Source organism: Rutilus rutilus (genome assembly GCF_951802725.1).
Source record: "Rutilus rutilus genome assembly, chromosome: 4".
NCBI classification, from domain to species: Eukaryota; Metazoa; Chordata; class Actinopteri; order Cypriniformes; family Leuciscidae; genus Rutilus; species Rutilus rutilus.
In genome coordinates, this window is record NC_140212.1 from 41,245,020 (window position 1) to 41,261,378 (window position 16,359).

The following is a 16,359-nucleotide window of genomic DNA, read 5'->3' on the forward strand; positions in this document are numbered from 1 at the left end:
GCAGAGAATGCGAACGTTTTTGGACATTCATCATATTGCATTGGTTTTCATTTCTTGTCCTCAAACCGAGCACTAATCTGTTTATTATTTTTAAGTCACACATTCTCCATTGATTAAAAAAGACAATCAAATGTATTTTTTAATGGTAGTATTATTTTATACAGAAATAAATTATTTATAATTCAGATGAGAATAAAGTTAGTGTTAATTAAAATTGTAAGGAAAACAAATATATTGATCTAAAATCTACTATCATTTGCTGCAAATAGGTTGACTATTTATATTTATTATTATATTTTATTACAGCTGTAATGAACCGGCTGCGATGTCAAGATTGCAATGCTGGAATGCACAGTGTGTGTGTGTGTGTGTGAGGCGTGGGCGCGATCGAACAGTGGAAACATAAAAACATAGGCTACTCCGTTGGTTTGTTCATACAGGACATCATTTAAACTGCACTGTGTTTACTTATATTTATGTACACTCGCAATAAAACACAACATTGTGCTTTTGTAAAAAAACATTCAAGCAATCCCACCCCCGAAATGGCGCTATTTTTTAAATGAAACTAAAATGCTCACGGCTGCATGGGCAATAATGCGTCTACAGCGAGGAACGAGCAGAACAGAGTGAATGTTTTTTAGTTTATTCCTACTGGACGTCCGTATTTCACTTTCGCTTTTAAAGGGATACTCCACTTTAAAATGAAAATTCTTTCATCATATACTCACCCTCATGTTGTTTTAATCCTTTATGAATTTATTTCTTCTGCTGAACAGAAAGGAAGATATTTAGAAGAATCTCAGTAACCAGACAGTTTCTGGTCTCATTGACTTCCATAGTAGGTATACTATGGAAGTCAATGGGATCAGAAACTGTCTGGTTACTGACATTCTCCTAAATATCTTCCTTTCTGTTCAGCAGAAGAGAGAAATTAATAAAGGATTGAAACAACATGAGGGTGAGTATATGATGACAGAATTTTCAATTTAAAGTGGAGTATCCCTTTAAGTTAGCAATTTAAAAGCCCCCGCCGCGGTGTCACACATCGATTAACCAGTGGGAAAAAATGCTCAGTCACATCGCTATTATATTTATATATAAATACAATATACAATGGGCCTACCTGATTTTGAACACAAGAGGGCAGTATAGCCCTATGTATGACTTTTTTTTTTTTACTAAATAGCGCATTCTGGCTGATTTTAAGCTTGTACATAATTCTTGAATCCAAAAAACTGAATAAACCCAAAACTAGTTCTGTTTCGGTTTAGTTCTGATATTTGTATAATTTTATATAAAAATAAATGGTGTATAATTAAATTTTAAGAAGATATGAGATGTTTTCTGATTCCTTTTTTGACATTATTTTAATTCCTCGCCATGTCAAAACCGTTTGAGATATTCAATATCCGTTCACAATTTAGCATCTTTAATGTATTTTCATCATGTTGAAAAAGTTTGTTGTGAATAAAAACACTTAGCAGGAGTGGGTAAAAAGCAGAGGCTGAATTTGCAAATAAATCCACATTCAAACCAAAATATCTGACTTCCTGTTGGTCAGAGCTAATAACTGTATATTAGAAAGTTGTCCGGCTCGATGAGACCAATATACGTACTGATTTTTGTAATTGTGGGTAAAACTAACCCCCCCACTTTTGTCAAAAACATTTTGAAAGTGACACACTTCCTGCTACCAGTTGGTCGCGCTATAACTTTGACTCACAATAGTTACAACCATCTGATCGGCCTCTTGCCACGAACACACTGCTGAAGTTTCATCAAGATCAGTTAATGTATGCAGAAGTTATACCACTTCGTGTTTCTCTTTTCTCGCCATAAATTCGTTTCCTCGCTACGGCCAAACCGTTCGAGATATCAAAAATCCGTCCTCAATTTAGCATCCTCAATGTCTTGACTTCATGCACACCGAGTTTGGTGGCGATTTAATTAATTCTCTAGGAGAAGTGTTTCAAATTCCACAGCAAGCGTTCTCCAAACAACCCATAATAGCCGACTTCCTGTTGGGCTGGCGTAAAACTTAGAGCACGAACGTTGTTCGGCCCGATGAGATCTATATGTGTACCGAGTTTCATATTAATTCATGCAAGCTAGTTTGATCTATGGACCAAGTTTTCGGACCCCATTCAAGGGGGCGCTGTTGAGCCCACCTGCCACGCCCGGGTACCAGCTTCAGCCCGGCCCTGGTGGCCGCAGGTTCTGACCTGTGTGCAAAGTTTCAAGAGTTTTGAAACCTTGAAAACAATTATAAAAGCAAATTTCTCCTAACAGACAAATCCCCCACACCCCACACACACACACACACAGAGACACAGATACAGAGAGAGAGAGAATTCTCAAAAAAATCACATTCAAACCAAAATATCTGACTTCCTGTTGGTCGGAGCTAATGACTCTAAATTAGAAAGTTGTCCGGCTCGATGAGAACAATATACATACCGATTTTTGTGACTCTACGTAAAACTAAGCCCCCATTTTTGACCAAAGGTGGCGCTACTGAGCCCCTCACCACGCCGTTTCTGAAACTTTTCACATGTCTACTGGCTAATAAATGTGATGTGTCTGTCGAGTTTCATGCAATTTCAAGTATGTTAAGAGTCTCAAAAGCATCAAAAAAGAATATTAAAGTTTGATGCGTTGCCATGGCAACAGTATCTAAGATATCAATAATCCTTTCACAGGTCTACATCTGCCATGTGTTTACATTATACACATAAAGTTTTAAGCAAATCAGGTAAAAATTAGAGGGTGATTTCAAAGCATTTTGAAAGTGACAAACTTCCTGCTGCCAGTTGGTGGCGCTATAACTTTGACTCACAATAGTCACATCCATGTGTGCTCTTACAACGAACACACTGCTGAAGTTTCATCAAGATCAGTTAATGTATGCTGAAGTTATAACACACTTTCTGTTTCCCTTATTCGCCATAAATTCGTTTCCTCGCCACGGCCAAACCGTTCGAGATATCAAAAATCCGTCCGCAATATAGCATCCTCAATGTCTTGACTTCATGCTGGCCGAGTTTGGAGACGATTGGATGAATTTCCAGGAGGAGTACATTAAATTCCACAGCATGCGTTTCCAAACAACCCATAATAGCCGACTTCCTGTTGGGCTGGCGTAAAACTTAGAGCACGAAAGTTGTTCGGCCCGATGAGATCTATATGTGTACCGAGTTTCATATTATTACATGCAAGTGTGTTTGACAAGTGTTGGACAAGTGTTCATTCCAGAACACTGGAATCCCATTCCAGGGGGCGCTGTCGAGCCCCCCTGCCACGCCGGGTACCAGCTTCAGCCCAGCCCTGATGGCCGCGGGTTCTGACCTGTGTGCAAAGTTTCAAGAGTTTTCGAGCACGTTAAGGGCCACAAAAGTGCCCGAGAAGTAGAAAAAAAATATATATATATAGCTGCGCGCAGCAATTGCGGGCCCAAGCCGGTTTAGTTACACTAAAGGCACTGGGGTGGCGGTGTCACCGGCTTGGGCCCTCCATCGCTGCTTCCAGCTATATTTATATATATATATATATATATATAACAAAAAAAAACAAATATATATATATATGAAGAGTTTGGTTCCAAAACGCCACTATTTTCTGTTTCAAACTTTCACATAGCATCTTTAGGTTATAATAACAAAAAAAATTCAAATCCAGATTTTGATTTTCAAAGATTTATTATAAAAACTGATAATTTTTTCCCCAAAATGCAATAAATTCATGACACTTTTTTTTTTTCAAAATGCAATTTATTGCAAGTTATTTTTCATATTGAAACTGTTGAAAATACACAACAAAATAAGTTGATCCATATATGACAGCCTCTGAACTCCGTCAATATCTTATTACAGGCACTGGACTAAAAATACATTCAATCAGCCATCGCTAGGAAATACCTCCTGAACTTTTTTGACGGCGATCATCTGTAAAATGGCTTGGTCCTGCTCGGTTTTCGTTGACTTTGAGTAAAACAATTGAACGTTTTTCAAAAGATCCCCTGGGGTCAACGTGTCAGCGTGACTGAAGTTTGATGCTGTCATGTGAGGACAAGCAACAGCCGGCATTTTTCCTCCTCCCGCGTGCCTCGTCTTCTTAATCTCCTCGCTTAATCTCCTCGCGATTAGATTTCGATGGCTTACATTTCTTCCGTACCGCAGAATCCACCACAGGTTCATCAATGCCGTCAAAATTATAAAAAATTTTGTTTGATTGTTGATCAAAAAGTACAAAGTAGATAGGAAAAACTAGGATGCCGGGTGTATTAAGAGCGCCACCGTTACTGTTTACAATGCGTGGAATGGTGCGCTGTGATTGGTTGAGCGGATTTATCGCATTCTGCAGAGAAAGGAGACTGGCGTTTGTCGCGGTTTGGAAAGAAAGGGAGAAAACATGACAGAATAACACGGCGGATATCGCATTTTACGTAAAATTTAAAATGGACTTTTCAATACCGACCCTATACAATACTGATTTTTGCGGGAACTCAATTTTTTTTTAAATGGCGTTTATCGCGTTTTGGAACCAAACTCTTCATATATATATATATTTATTTTAAGTGTGTTTATATATATATATGTATATATATATATATATATATATATTTTTTTTTTATATATATATATATATATATATATATATATTAGGGGTGTAACGGTTCACAAAATTCATGGTTCGGTTCGATACGATACACTTGTGTCACGGTTCGGTACGGTACGTTTTCCATAGGCTACAGCAAAAATAAATAAATGCCAGAGAAATTTCCTTGAATTCATTTTTTTTATTATTATTATTTTATTTAATGAAACTAACATCATAAAGTATGATTTTTTTTTGCTTTTTTTACTGAGCAATAATGGAGCTATACTTGACTCTTCTTATGAGCATATAAAACAAAACAGCTCCTTGGACAAAATGAAATTTAATATTGTAGTAGTAGGCTAGTTATAAACAAAGGTTTATTTTAGTTCAGATTAACATTTGAGGGCAGCAATTGTATTCATAATGTCAAAATAAAACAGACGTAATGTTACTTGACAGCATTATAGCCCACTATTCCTGACAAACTTCCATACCTTGCAGTTAGTGTTACTACTACAGCAAATCCATTCCACGGTGAATGTTGCTTATCTGTGGACACGGGATAGTTCATTCATGGCACGATGTTTCTTCCTGGTTTCCACGTCAGCGCTGTTTGATCCGTTAATAACAGAGAAATGTGCATGTTTCTCACTAGATCTCGCAGCGATGTTATTACTTCAGTGGCGAATTCAAAAAGCATTTGAAATGTAAATGCTTTCTTTACTGGTCTGGATCTCTTAGCGCTGTGTGGTGTTGCTTGATCAGCCTCGCGCATAGGGCTCGCGAGTCCCGCTTCACAGGTCAAAACTGATAAACGGTCCACACAAACACAATAAGAGTAGCTCAGTTTCGTTCCTTACATTGCATTTGCCAGTTGATGTTGTGGTCGCGCCAGCCTCTATGAGCGCGCTTGCCACCCGCGACGCGCCTTCATTTGAAATAACAAAATTTTGGTCGGCAGAAAAAAATGGTCCAACGAACCGTTCGGTACGTAATGCGTACCGAAAACCGAACCGAAAGCCTCGTACCGAACGGTTCGATACGAATACGCGTATCGTTACACCCCTAATATATATATATATTACATTTTTTGGATGCTAAACATTTGTTTATTATAGGCTTTGTACTTCACTCACATTCCACTATTGAAGGGAAAAATTATCCTCTTCACATGCGCAAATATGTGCTTGGAAACATCACTGTTTAGCGGTGATTACTGTGTTTAAATAGTCAGTACAATTCATGCTATTCAGAGCAGTGTAATTTTTATATATAGTCAGTACAATTCATGCTATTCAGAGCAGTGTAATTTTTATATGTTAGGTTGACTATTTTATTATTATATTTTATTAAGGCTATAATGAACAGACTGCGATATCAAGATTGCAATGCGCTCCCTCTGCACCATTATCAATGTCCGTGCGGACGAACATATTTTACCGATTTATTTTACCGATTCAGAAGCCCCCAGCGGTGTCACACATCGATTAACCGGTGGGAAAATTTTCCCACAGTCACATCCCTAATATATTTATATATAAATACAATAGGCCAACCTGAAAGAGAATTTTACTTGCCCGACCAGAGTAGCCTGATTAGAATGTCAATGACAAAAAAATAACTTGGGAATCACTAAAACGAGAGATTATTCTAATTTTATTACATTCATTTTAAGTTGCAATCAACAGTTGTTAATAAATGTATTACCAGTAATCAGTTGATCAATGGTAACAAGGTTGCGCTGCTGAGGCTCATGCAGCTTCTCCAGGAGATTTGTAAACAAATGAGCGCAGCACACAAAAAAGCAACCCAGTTAACAACATACTGACTATAAAAATTACAAATATGGAGTTTTTATATATTTTATAACAGTTAAGCAACCTCACTTGACGAGAAGGCTGTTTCCTGAATACAATCACGATTGAAACTGTAACTGTTTTTTAACCTGTTGTATGAAATCAATGTCACAATCAAGTCACTTACATTTTAGATGCAATATTGACTGTTTTTGTTCTGTTTCAGCAGCGAAAATAGTTAAACAAAAAGATCACAGCAGAACCATCACGCGCATCTCACAGCAATGTGTTTTCTCATTTCTGAATGATTCAGCATTTTGAACGAATCGGTTGACTCAAAGATTGAATGATCAATCCATAAACATGTCTTAATCATGAATGACTCAGTCATTCAAACGAATCGTTTGAACGAATGAATCAATGACTCGCTCATTAAGACGGTCGCCTGGCGACACTTAATGGCGGTTTAGTGTTATGTTTAAAAGTATCATTCTTTCCAACGTGTGTGTGATTTGTGTGTGCACCATTATCAATGTCCGTGCGGACGTCCGTATATTACTTTCACTTTTATATTAGTGATTTAAAAGGAACCGCTCGTGTCACACGTCGATTAACCGGTGGGAAAATATCCTCACAGTCATATACCTAATAAATTTATATTTAACTACAATATAGGCCTACCTGGTAAAAAGTTGTATATACTATTTTGATATCCTTTTGGACACAAGAGGGCAGTATAGCCCTATGTTTGCTTTTTTTGTTTAACCAAATAGCACTAAATAGCCTGTTTTTAACTTTTTCATTCTACTTCATTTGCAAAAAAAGAATAAAATGGGTTTAGATCTGATATTTGTATACTTTTATATAGAAATAAATGGTGTATAATTACATTTTTAGAAGATATTAGGCTTTTAGTGTTTCCTTTTTGTACATTACTTTAATCCCTCACTATATCAAAACCGTTTGAAATATTTAATATCCGTTCACAATTTAGCATCTTTAATGTATTTTCATCGTGTTAAAAAAGTTTGCTGTGAATAAAATAAACCACTTAGGAGGAGTAGCTAAAAACTCTGAAATTGAGTCTGAAATTACCCAAAAAATCCATATTAAGACCTAAATATCTGACTTCCTATTGGTTGAAGCTAATTACTGTAAATTAGAAAGTTGTCCGGCTCGATGAGACCAATGTACGTACTGATTTTTGTTACTGTATATACAACTAACCCCCCCCCCCCACTTTTGTCAAAAGCATTTTGAAAGTGACACACTTCCTGCTGCCAGTTGGTGGCGCTATAACTTTGACTTACAATAGTTACATCCATCTGATCGGCCTCTTACCACGAACACACTGGTGAAGTTTCATCAAGATCAGTTAATGTATGCAGATGTTATACCACTTCGTGTTTCTCTTTTCTCGCCATAAATTCGTTTCCTCGCCACGGCCAACCGTTCGAGATATCAAAAATCCGTCCGCTATTTAGAATCCTCAATGTCTTGACTTCATGCACACCGAGTTTGGTGGGGATTGGATGAATTCTCTAGGAGGAGCAGGGCTTAAAGTGAAAAAAAATCCTGAACCTGAACTTTCTGTGGCTCAACCAGGACTTTTACCAAGCCTGTTTTTTCTATTAACCAATTCTATGAGCAACAGCACAGTCATATTTTCAACGCATTAACAACTATTGTGCCAAAATAGTACTAGGCTTACTGTGTCAAGAAAATAACAACTCCATTCTCCATATAGCGTGTGTACAAGCTACATAGCTGCCAACTTTAGAGTTTTGCTTGGAGTGAGATTTATGGTGGCGGGGGGGTTTGGGGGGGATGTAAAAAAAATTATTGCATCACAATAAGTGTATTGTGATTGTCGAAACATTGTAGTAACTAAACTGAATTTTATTAGGCTTAGTGACAACATGTTACAATGTTTAGCCTAGGCTACATGGTACAATTTCTGGTTTTCAATTCAATTCAATTATTGTGATTTGATTTAATATTGACTCATTTGGATAAATATTAGGTAGGCTACACAAGATAGGCATTAATTTTTCTTAAGAAAAAAACAACTCACCTAATGCTGTAAACATACTGAGAGATATATAATGCGTTTTTATTATAATAACAACTTTATTAAATGATATAAGTACAAATATAATAAATGTGTAATATAGTACACATATTTAGCAAAATACTCTCTATAGCTCTTTTTTTCTAGCCAACTACCGTGCTATAGCCTATATTATGGTCATCAAATGGCTTTCCTGAGGTAAATGTAATGTGACAATTGTTCTCCAGCTGTTTTATTGACCCCTTTGTTTGATTGATTGGTCGATATTATGTATGAGGAATATACATTTTGGTAAGTTGTACTGTATCTTTCAACATTGTTCATTCGTGTTTATTTACTAGCTAGAGATGATCGGTTCACCTGCCGCTAGGGATCTGTCGTGTCCACTGATCTATATAATGTCATTCTTAGTTTCAAAGTTTATTGCTTGACCTGCTTTTATGTCTTTGCAATTTGTGCTTGCTTGTCTGTTTCAATTTTGTGCCACCTTGTTTGTTTGTCTAAGCTCTTGCTTAAGCCTTGTTTTAATTGTAATGTATTTACTGATGTATGCCAATTAACAACTGGCTGGGGACTACAGCTGGAAATTAGCCGTAGAGGCTAAAGCTGCTCTTTTCATTAAAAAGAGGTTGTCCACATTATTATAAACCAATAAACTAAACTAAACTAAAATTCTATATAGATAAGTGGTCGCGTCACATTTACAAGCGCCAAAACGGTATTTATTGTTTGAATTTCGTAATAAAAGTGACAGAGTCTGAGAGCTGAGATTTTTTTATACCATAAGTAACCTGCTCTGTCTAGTCTGTCGGTCTCCGTGTCCTCTTTGCTTAGCGTTTTTTCTGTGCGTGAGAAAATTGATGTGTGTCGTGAGAGCGTGTGTCTCATGGTGAATGCGTGAGAGTTGGCAGCTCTGAAGCTAACTGCGAACTGGTTCCTGCACAAGATCCGCCCTCCTCTCTAGCAATTGGCTAAGACAACCTAATATCATGCTCCCATTGGCTGTGACAGCTGTGCGCGCTGACTCTTGAATCAAGGTGGTAGGTTGAAGGGGACCGGTGTGTTATTTAAGTCAGATTAGGGCCTGTTCACATATCGCGTCTTTTGCGCACTCAAGTTCGTTATTTCAAATGTAGCCGCGCGGTATGCACGCTCATAATGGAAGCATACATTTTGCCTGCGCCGGATGCCGGACCAGCCCTCAAGCCGAAAATCCGGCCCCCGGCCGGAGTACTTTAAGCCCTGGAGGAGTACTTCGCATTCCACAGCAAGCGTTTTCCAAACAACCATAATAGCCGACTTCCTGTTGGGCTGTCGTAAAACTTGATCGGGGGAAAGTTGTTCGGCCCGATGAGATCTATATGTGTACCGAGTTTCATATTAATTAATGCAAGCGTGTTTGATCTATGGGCCAAGTTTTGGGACCCCGTTCAAGGGGGGCGCTGTTGAGCTTGGTTCTGACTTGTGTGCAAAGTTTCAAGAGTTTTTGAGCACGTTAAGGACCCCAAAAGCCCCTGAAACCTTGATTAACAATATAAAAGCAATAGTCAAATCCCCCCCTCCCCTCACACACACAGAGACACAGAGAGAGGGAGAGAAAATTCTTCAGAAAATCCACATTCAAACCAAAATATCTCTCTTCCTGTTGGTCGGAGATAGTTCATGTAAATTAGAAAGTTGTCCGTCTTGATGAGAACAATACACATACCAAGTTTTGTTGCTGTTGATAAAACTACCCCCCCCCCCCACTTATGACTAAAGGTGGCGCTACTGAGCCCCTCACCACGCCCGTTTCTGAAACTTTGCACGTCTACTGGCTAATAAATGTGATGTGTCTGTCGAGTTTCATCCAATTTCAAGTATGTTAAGAGTCTCAAAAGCATCAAAAAAGAATATTAAAGTTTGAAGCGTTGCCATGGCAACAGTATTAAAGATATCAAAAATCCTTTCACGGGTCTACATCTGCCGTGTGTTTACATTATACACATAAAGTTTGAAGCAAATCGGGTAAAAATAAGAGGGTGATTTCAAAGCATTTTGAAAGTGACACACTTCCTGCTGCCAGTTAGTGGCGCTATAACTTTGACTCACAATAGTCACATCAATGTGATCGGCCTCTGACCACGAACACACTGCTGAAGTTTTATCAAGATCAGTTAATGTATGCAGAAGTTATAACACACTTCCTGTTTCTCTTTTCTTGCTATAAATTTGTTTCCTCGCCACGGCCAAACCGTTCGAGATATCAAAAATCCGTCCGCAATTTATCATCCTTAATGTCTTGACTTCATGCTGGCCGAGTTTGGTGGCGATCGGGTTAATTCTCTAGGAGGAGTATTTCAAATTCCAGAGCGTATATTTTCAAACAACCCATAATAGCTGACTTCCTGTTGGGCGGAGCTAATAACATAGAGTGTGGAGGTTGTTCGGCCCGATGAGTTCTATATGTGTACCGAGTTTCATATTAATTCATGCAAGTGTGTTTGATATATGAACCAAGTTTTCGGACCTCGTTCAAGGGGGCGCTGTTGAGCCCCCCTGCCACACCCCGGTACCAGCTTCAGCCCGGCCCTGATGGCCGCGGGTTCTGACCTGTGTGCAAAGTTTCAAGAGTTTTTAAGCATGTTAAGGGGCCCAAAAGTGGCAAAAAGGCAAAAAAAAAAATATAGAAAAAAATAATCCTTTCGAAAACAATAGGGCCTTCGCCCTTTCAGGGCTTGGGCCCTAAATATTAAGTCTTCTTAAGGCGAGACACCGCAGGCAAAAACATCTTTTTTTTTTTTACTGGTCAATTTTGAGATTTTTGGATATTTGTCTTCAATAACATGTCTTCTTTCAGACTTGTGGTGAAAAAAAGTCCAAAATACACATTTAGGTCTTTATTTTATTACACTTTGTCTGTTTGCGTCTGTAGATTTCTCATAAATTCAACAAAAGTTGGTGTTCTTAATCAACATGCTGCTCCGCGATCTCTGTCTGCTCACTGTCATCACATACACCGCTGGAAAGCTCTCTCTCTCCTGTACAATACTGTCGGATCCAAATATGGTAATTTACTTTCATGATTAGTTGCTGATAAAAAGGAAAAGGGCTGAATGCGCAATCTCATTGGCTGATGATAAATCTTTAGAGCCTGTTTTCTCAAAATGACTTTTCTCTCCGAAATCTCCACTTCAGTAGCACCGATATACACCACACTTCCCAGTCTTTTACCTAGTTATATTATGAAGACATTTACGGAGGGATTTGTAAATATATTATTCCTAGCCTGATTTATATAACATTTTATTCCAAAAAAACATGGCGAAAATCGTTTTTTAAGGCTATTGACAGTATATTCTGATTTACAGGATAACAAAAGTAGATATCCATAAATCCCTCTGTAATTTTTTTCCATCTTATATGTGAACACAATGAAAAAATATTTTTTAACCTGGCTTTATCCAATACTCAGATTTTTTTTTTTAAATATATGCAAATTAGCACATATTTAATTAGATATTGCCTAATTTGCATATTTAAACATTAAATTACAGAAAACTTGTAATACATTTTTTTCTCATCTTAATGTAGGTAATCATCTGGGAAAGTTTCATGGTGATATCCGCTAGTTAAAAATTTTACCCTATTCACCTGTAGTGTCTCTGCTAAATTATAGTATCATTGTTTTGGTTGTGAATTGGGCATAAGACAAGAAGAGTGTGATAAAAAATTGCTGGTTTCTTGTCATTGTTTTTTACCACACTCCAACATGCGTTTTACATGGACGTATAGCGGAGCATAAAATAAAACTCAGCGCTATACAGTAGTAATGAGAGATATTTTATCCATGATTGAACTAGCATGTTAACCGTAATAATACTGTTAATAACAGAATCAGGAATATTTTATTGGCATGAGCGCAGAATAATACTTGAACAATAAACTTGAATATGCTATGTCTCGCCCATGTGTATTGTGCTCCGCCGCCGCCGTACGTGACATGACTGCCCCCTACTGATCATGTATTTCCTGTGCCAGAGCATCCCACCTGACCCCTTTTTCTTTCGACACCAATCTCAAAGGCCACATCTGTAGTTGAATGAACACACAGCCATGCTCCAAAATCTAGTGGAAAGCCTTCCCAGAAGAGTGGAGCTTATTATAACAGCAAAGGGGAAATAATTCTGGAATGGGACATTCAACAAGGTCATATGGGGGTGCACATACTTCTGGCTGTATAGTGTAGTGCAGAACTGATACTATACTTGCAGAAACTTACCATAGTTGGGACAGTATTTAGTGCCACCCTCAGAGGTGCAGTGCATCTGAATCTGGGAACGGTCGTAGGTTTCTCTTAAGATGAAGGAGGTGTCGCCTTTATGGGTGTTAAACTCGTAGGACATACTATTCCATGAGTGATGATCATATCTGACGTAGATGTAGCGGTGGATTAACTTTTTCTCCTCATATTCTGCTCTGCTGTAAGGACTGACACGAGTAAACTGGGGAGCAGAATTATACATCAGTTTCCATCAGAAAAGGAAGAAATAAAATGACATGCAAAGAACAGTATTACGTTGTTATGAGATATTATTTCATGCTCTCAGTTATTATCTGGTTAATCAGAGGACATGTTAAATATGGAAAAAATAACTAAGATATTTGAATACTTTGAATACTTAATTGCATAAATAATCTGGTGTAGTGAATGTAAAAGTTCTCACCCCTCCGTCCTGGGTGGCATAGTGCCAGGTATAAGGAGTCTCATTGACGACTGAAACCTTGGCCCCCATTATTCAGGATATTCTGTTACAGGAAAACAAGAAACACTAGTCAGTATTTAACAGTTATGCAAGGTACGATAAAAAAACAACAACAATTGGAATTGCATTCATTATAGCTAAATTTATTAAAGTAAAGTAAAAAATAAAATAAAACCTGATTTCATTCCTGTGCAGAGAAGTGGATGTCTGTGAGAAAAGTGAAGAAGATCATGCAGTCTGATGCTCTTTATAAACCGTCCATCAGAGTGTGAGGACAGAAGGGGGCTGAGCTTAGGACTACTTAAGACATAATCGGTAAGATTTTTTATGTTTTTGAAAGAAGTTTCTTCTGCATCCCAAGGATGCATTTATTTTATTAAATATTCTCAAATATTATTCCAATGTAAATACAGCTGTTTTCTATTTGAATATATAGTAAATCGTAAATTGTAATTTATTCCCGTGATCAAAGCTGAATTTTCAGCATCATTACTCCAGTCTTCAGTGTCACATGATCCTTCAGAAATCATTCTAATATGATGAGTTGATGCTCAAGAAACATTTATTATTATTATTATTAATTTCAGGATTCTGATTTTGTAACATTAAATACTACCGTTCAAAAGTTTGGGCTCAGTAAGAAAAAACAATGTTTTGGAAAGAAATTAAAGAAATGAATACTTTTTATTCAGCAAAGATGCATTAAATTGATCAAAAGTGACAGTAAAGGCTTTTATAGTGTTACAAAAGATTCTGTTTCAAATAAAAGCTGTTCTTTTGAACTTTTTATTCATCAAAGAATCCTGGGAAGAAAATATTGTTTTCAACATTTATAATAATAATAATAATTATTATTATTTCTTGAACATCAAATCATCATATTAGAATGATTTCTGAAGGATCATGTGACACTGAAGACTGGAGTAATGATGCTGAAAATTCAGCTTCGATCACAATAATAAGTTAAAATGTATTTTAATTTATATTTAAAAAATTGAGTTATTTTAAATTGTAATAAAATTTCAATATATTACTGTTTTAATTGTATTTTTAATCGAATAAATGCAGCCTTGTTAAGCATAAGAGACTTCTTTAAATAAAAAAAAATAAAGTTTTAAATGGCAGTGTATAATTTAACACATTATTGCATGCCATACATTTTTTTTTTCAATTAACACAGCATCTGTTTTTTTTTTTATCATTTGGCTGTGTTACAGTTATTAAACCATTCAAGCGTGATAATATGCACAAAAAAAAAAAGAACTAAAATCTTACTGGCGCGCTGTGAAACGGGAAACCTGAAACGGGCACACAAAATACAGCTTTAGAAAGCACATTGGAAAGAGACAGAAAAAAACTAAAATTATATTGAAATTTCTATTTTGTCAGGTAAAGTCATAACCACAGTCGTAAATGTGTTAAAAAGTGTTAAATGAATATAAACAGTTGTGTTGATTAACTGCAGATACAGAAATTATTCAAGAAATTATACCAAAAAATCAGTTATCATACACTATATTCTTAACAAGAATCCAGGAGTTAAATATTATCACATGCAACTTTAAGTATGTGTTTTGTACTTTAAACAATGTATGAGATAAGTTAATCTTAAATGTTCCTAAGCTTATCCCCTTTTGGACTTATTTATGAGGTTGTCACAATATCTCTCACATATACATGTCCTAAACACAGTTGCATATTTCCAATTCCAACTTTCTTTCACACTTCCTCTTTTTGTGTGCATGATAGGGAAACACCAGAATTTATAGAAAACAGGAAGAAGAAAAAAAGAGAAGTCTCTGAGAGAAAATCAAAGAGAAAGATCAGGGTTTTCAGGGAGTTCAGAGAGAGTTCAGTATGAGAACATGCACTATAATGTAAATAATTTTTATTTATTTTTTAAATGAATATTTTCTAATAAGCTGTTTTTGTGCTTCCCCGCTGATGAATGTGCTTGTGCTCTTCAGAAAGTTCACACATCGCTTTGATCTGCAGTTCGGCTTTTTTCTTTTGAGTAGTTTTATTAATGTCTTCAAATTTTACTCTTTAACATATAAGTTTGGTAGCAGATAATATTTTAAATGTATTTATACCATTGTCTGTCTGAATACTCGATTGGCTGGTTGTGTACAATAAAACAGTTTAAAGCACATGTAGTTCCAAGTCAGGTAATCACCTTTCCATATGAATGCACTGCTTTAAATGAAGCACTGCAAAAAAAAAAGCAAAAAAAGTTTTTTTTCTTACTTAGTATTTTTGTCTTTTTCCCAGTCCAAATATCTAAAAATGTTTTTAAAAAGATGCATTTACTAGATAAGATATTATGTCTTTGTGGCAAGCAGGGCCGAGAGCCGTGGGAACGGAGCGAGTGCTAATGAGCGCCACCTGTGTGCCACACTGGTCTTGAGTCACACAGAGGAGCTCTGGAAGGATAAAAGGAGGAGTGGCGACAGTGAAGGACGAGAGAGGACCAGGCCTGGGACCAACACAGGCTCATTGGAAAAAAAAACGGTCCTATAGTAACATTTTTGCAGAATACGTACCAATACATACATATCCCTGCAGTTTCTAAAAGAAATTAAAACTAGAGGCAGTAAAACAGCTAACACTTTTAATCGTTTTCACACACAATGATGATTACAGGGCCAGATAATGGATTAATAAAGACCTGTTTTCAATTATGTTATGACCTCAAACACTTTTTACCATAGTGCATGATTTGTAAACGAATACGGAGTTTGCATCACTTAACCAGCTCCATATGTTTTACTAGCTGCGTTTACATGGACACTTAAAATCCGATTGACGGCTCAATCGGACTAAAAAACCTTCATGTAAACACCTTAATCGATCCGATTGAGCTCGATCCGAATGAAATTTCGATCCGATTGAAAGGGGTGGTTTATCCCTTTTGTAATCCGATCGAGAGAACATGTAAACACTTGATCGAATTGAAAACCGAAACTGAAAGGACTGCGCATGTGCAATGACGTTAAATAGCGTAATAGCGTTTCCCGTCATTCTAAACTTCTCATTTCACTCGTGCGTCTGTGAAGTGAAGCAGGACAACGTCCCACCAGTCCTTGTTTTGGATTCTCATCCACAGGCGTCTGGTTTTGGCCGCGGGGAGGAGCATTTTTACTGCGTG

The 16,359-nt window shown here is 37.0% G+C and overlaps 1 protein-coding gene across 1 annotated transcript in view; it reads right to left on the reverse strand.

The window, feature by feature from the left end:
• LOC311289266 (uncharacterized protein) overlaps positions 1 to 13,487 on the reverse strand; it is a 29,582-nt gene extending 16,095 nt beyond the window's left edge. The window contains exons 1-3 of the mRNA XM_084407102.1: positions 13,387 to 13,487; positions 13,173 to 13,254; positions 12,728 to 12,950 (exon numbers count right to left, since the gene is read on the reverse strand). Of these exons, the coding sequence (XP_084263228.1) occupies positions 12,728 to 12,950; positions 13,173 to 13,241 (292 nt within the window). The 5' untranslated portion in view covers positions 13,242 to 13,254; positions 13,387 to 13,487. The remainder of the gene's footprint in view (positions 1 to 12,727; positions 12,951 to 13,172; positions 13,255 to 13,386) is intronic.
• Between the last annotated feature and the right edge of the window lie 2,872 nt (positions 13,488 to 16,359).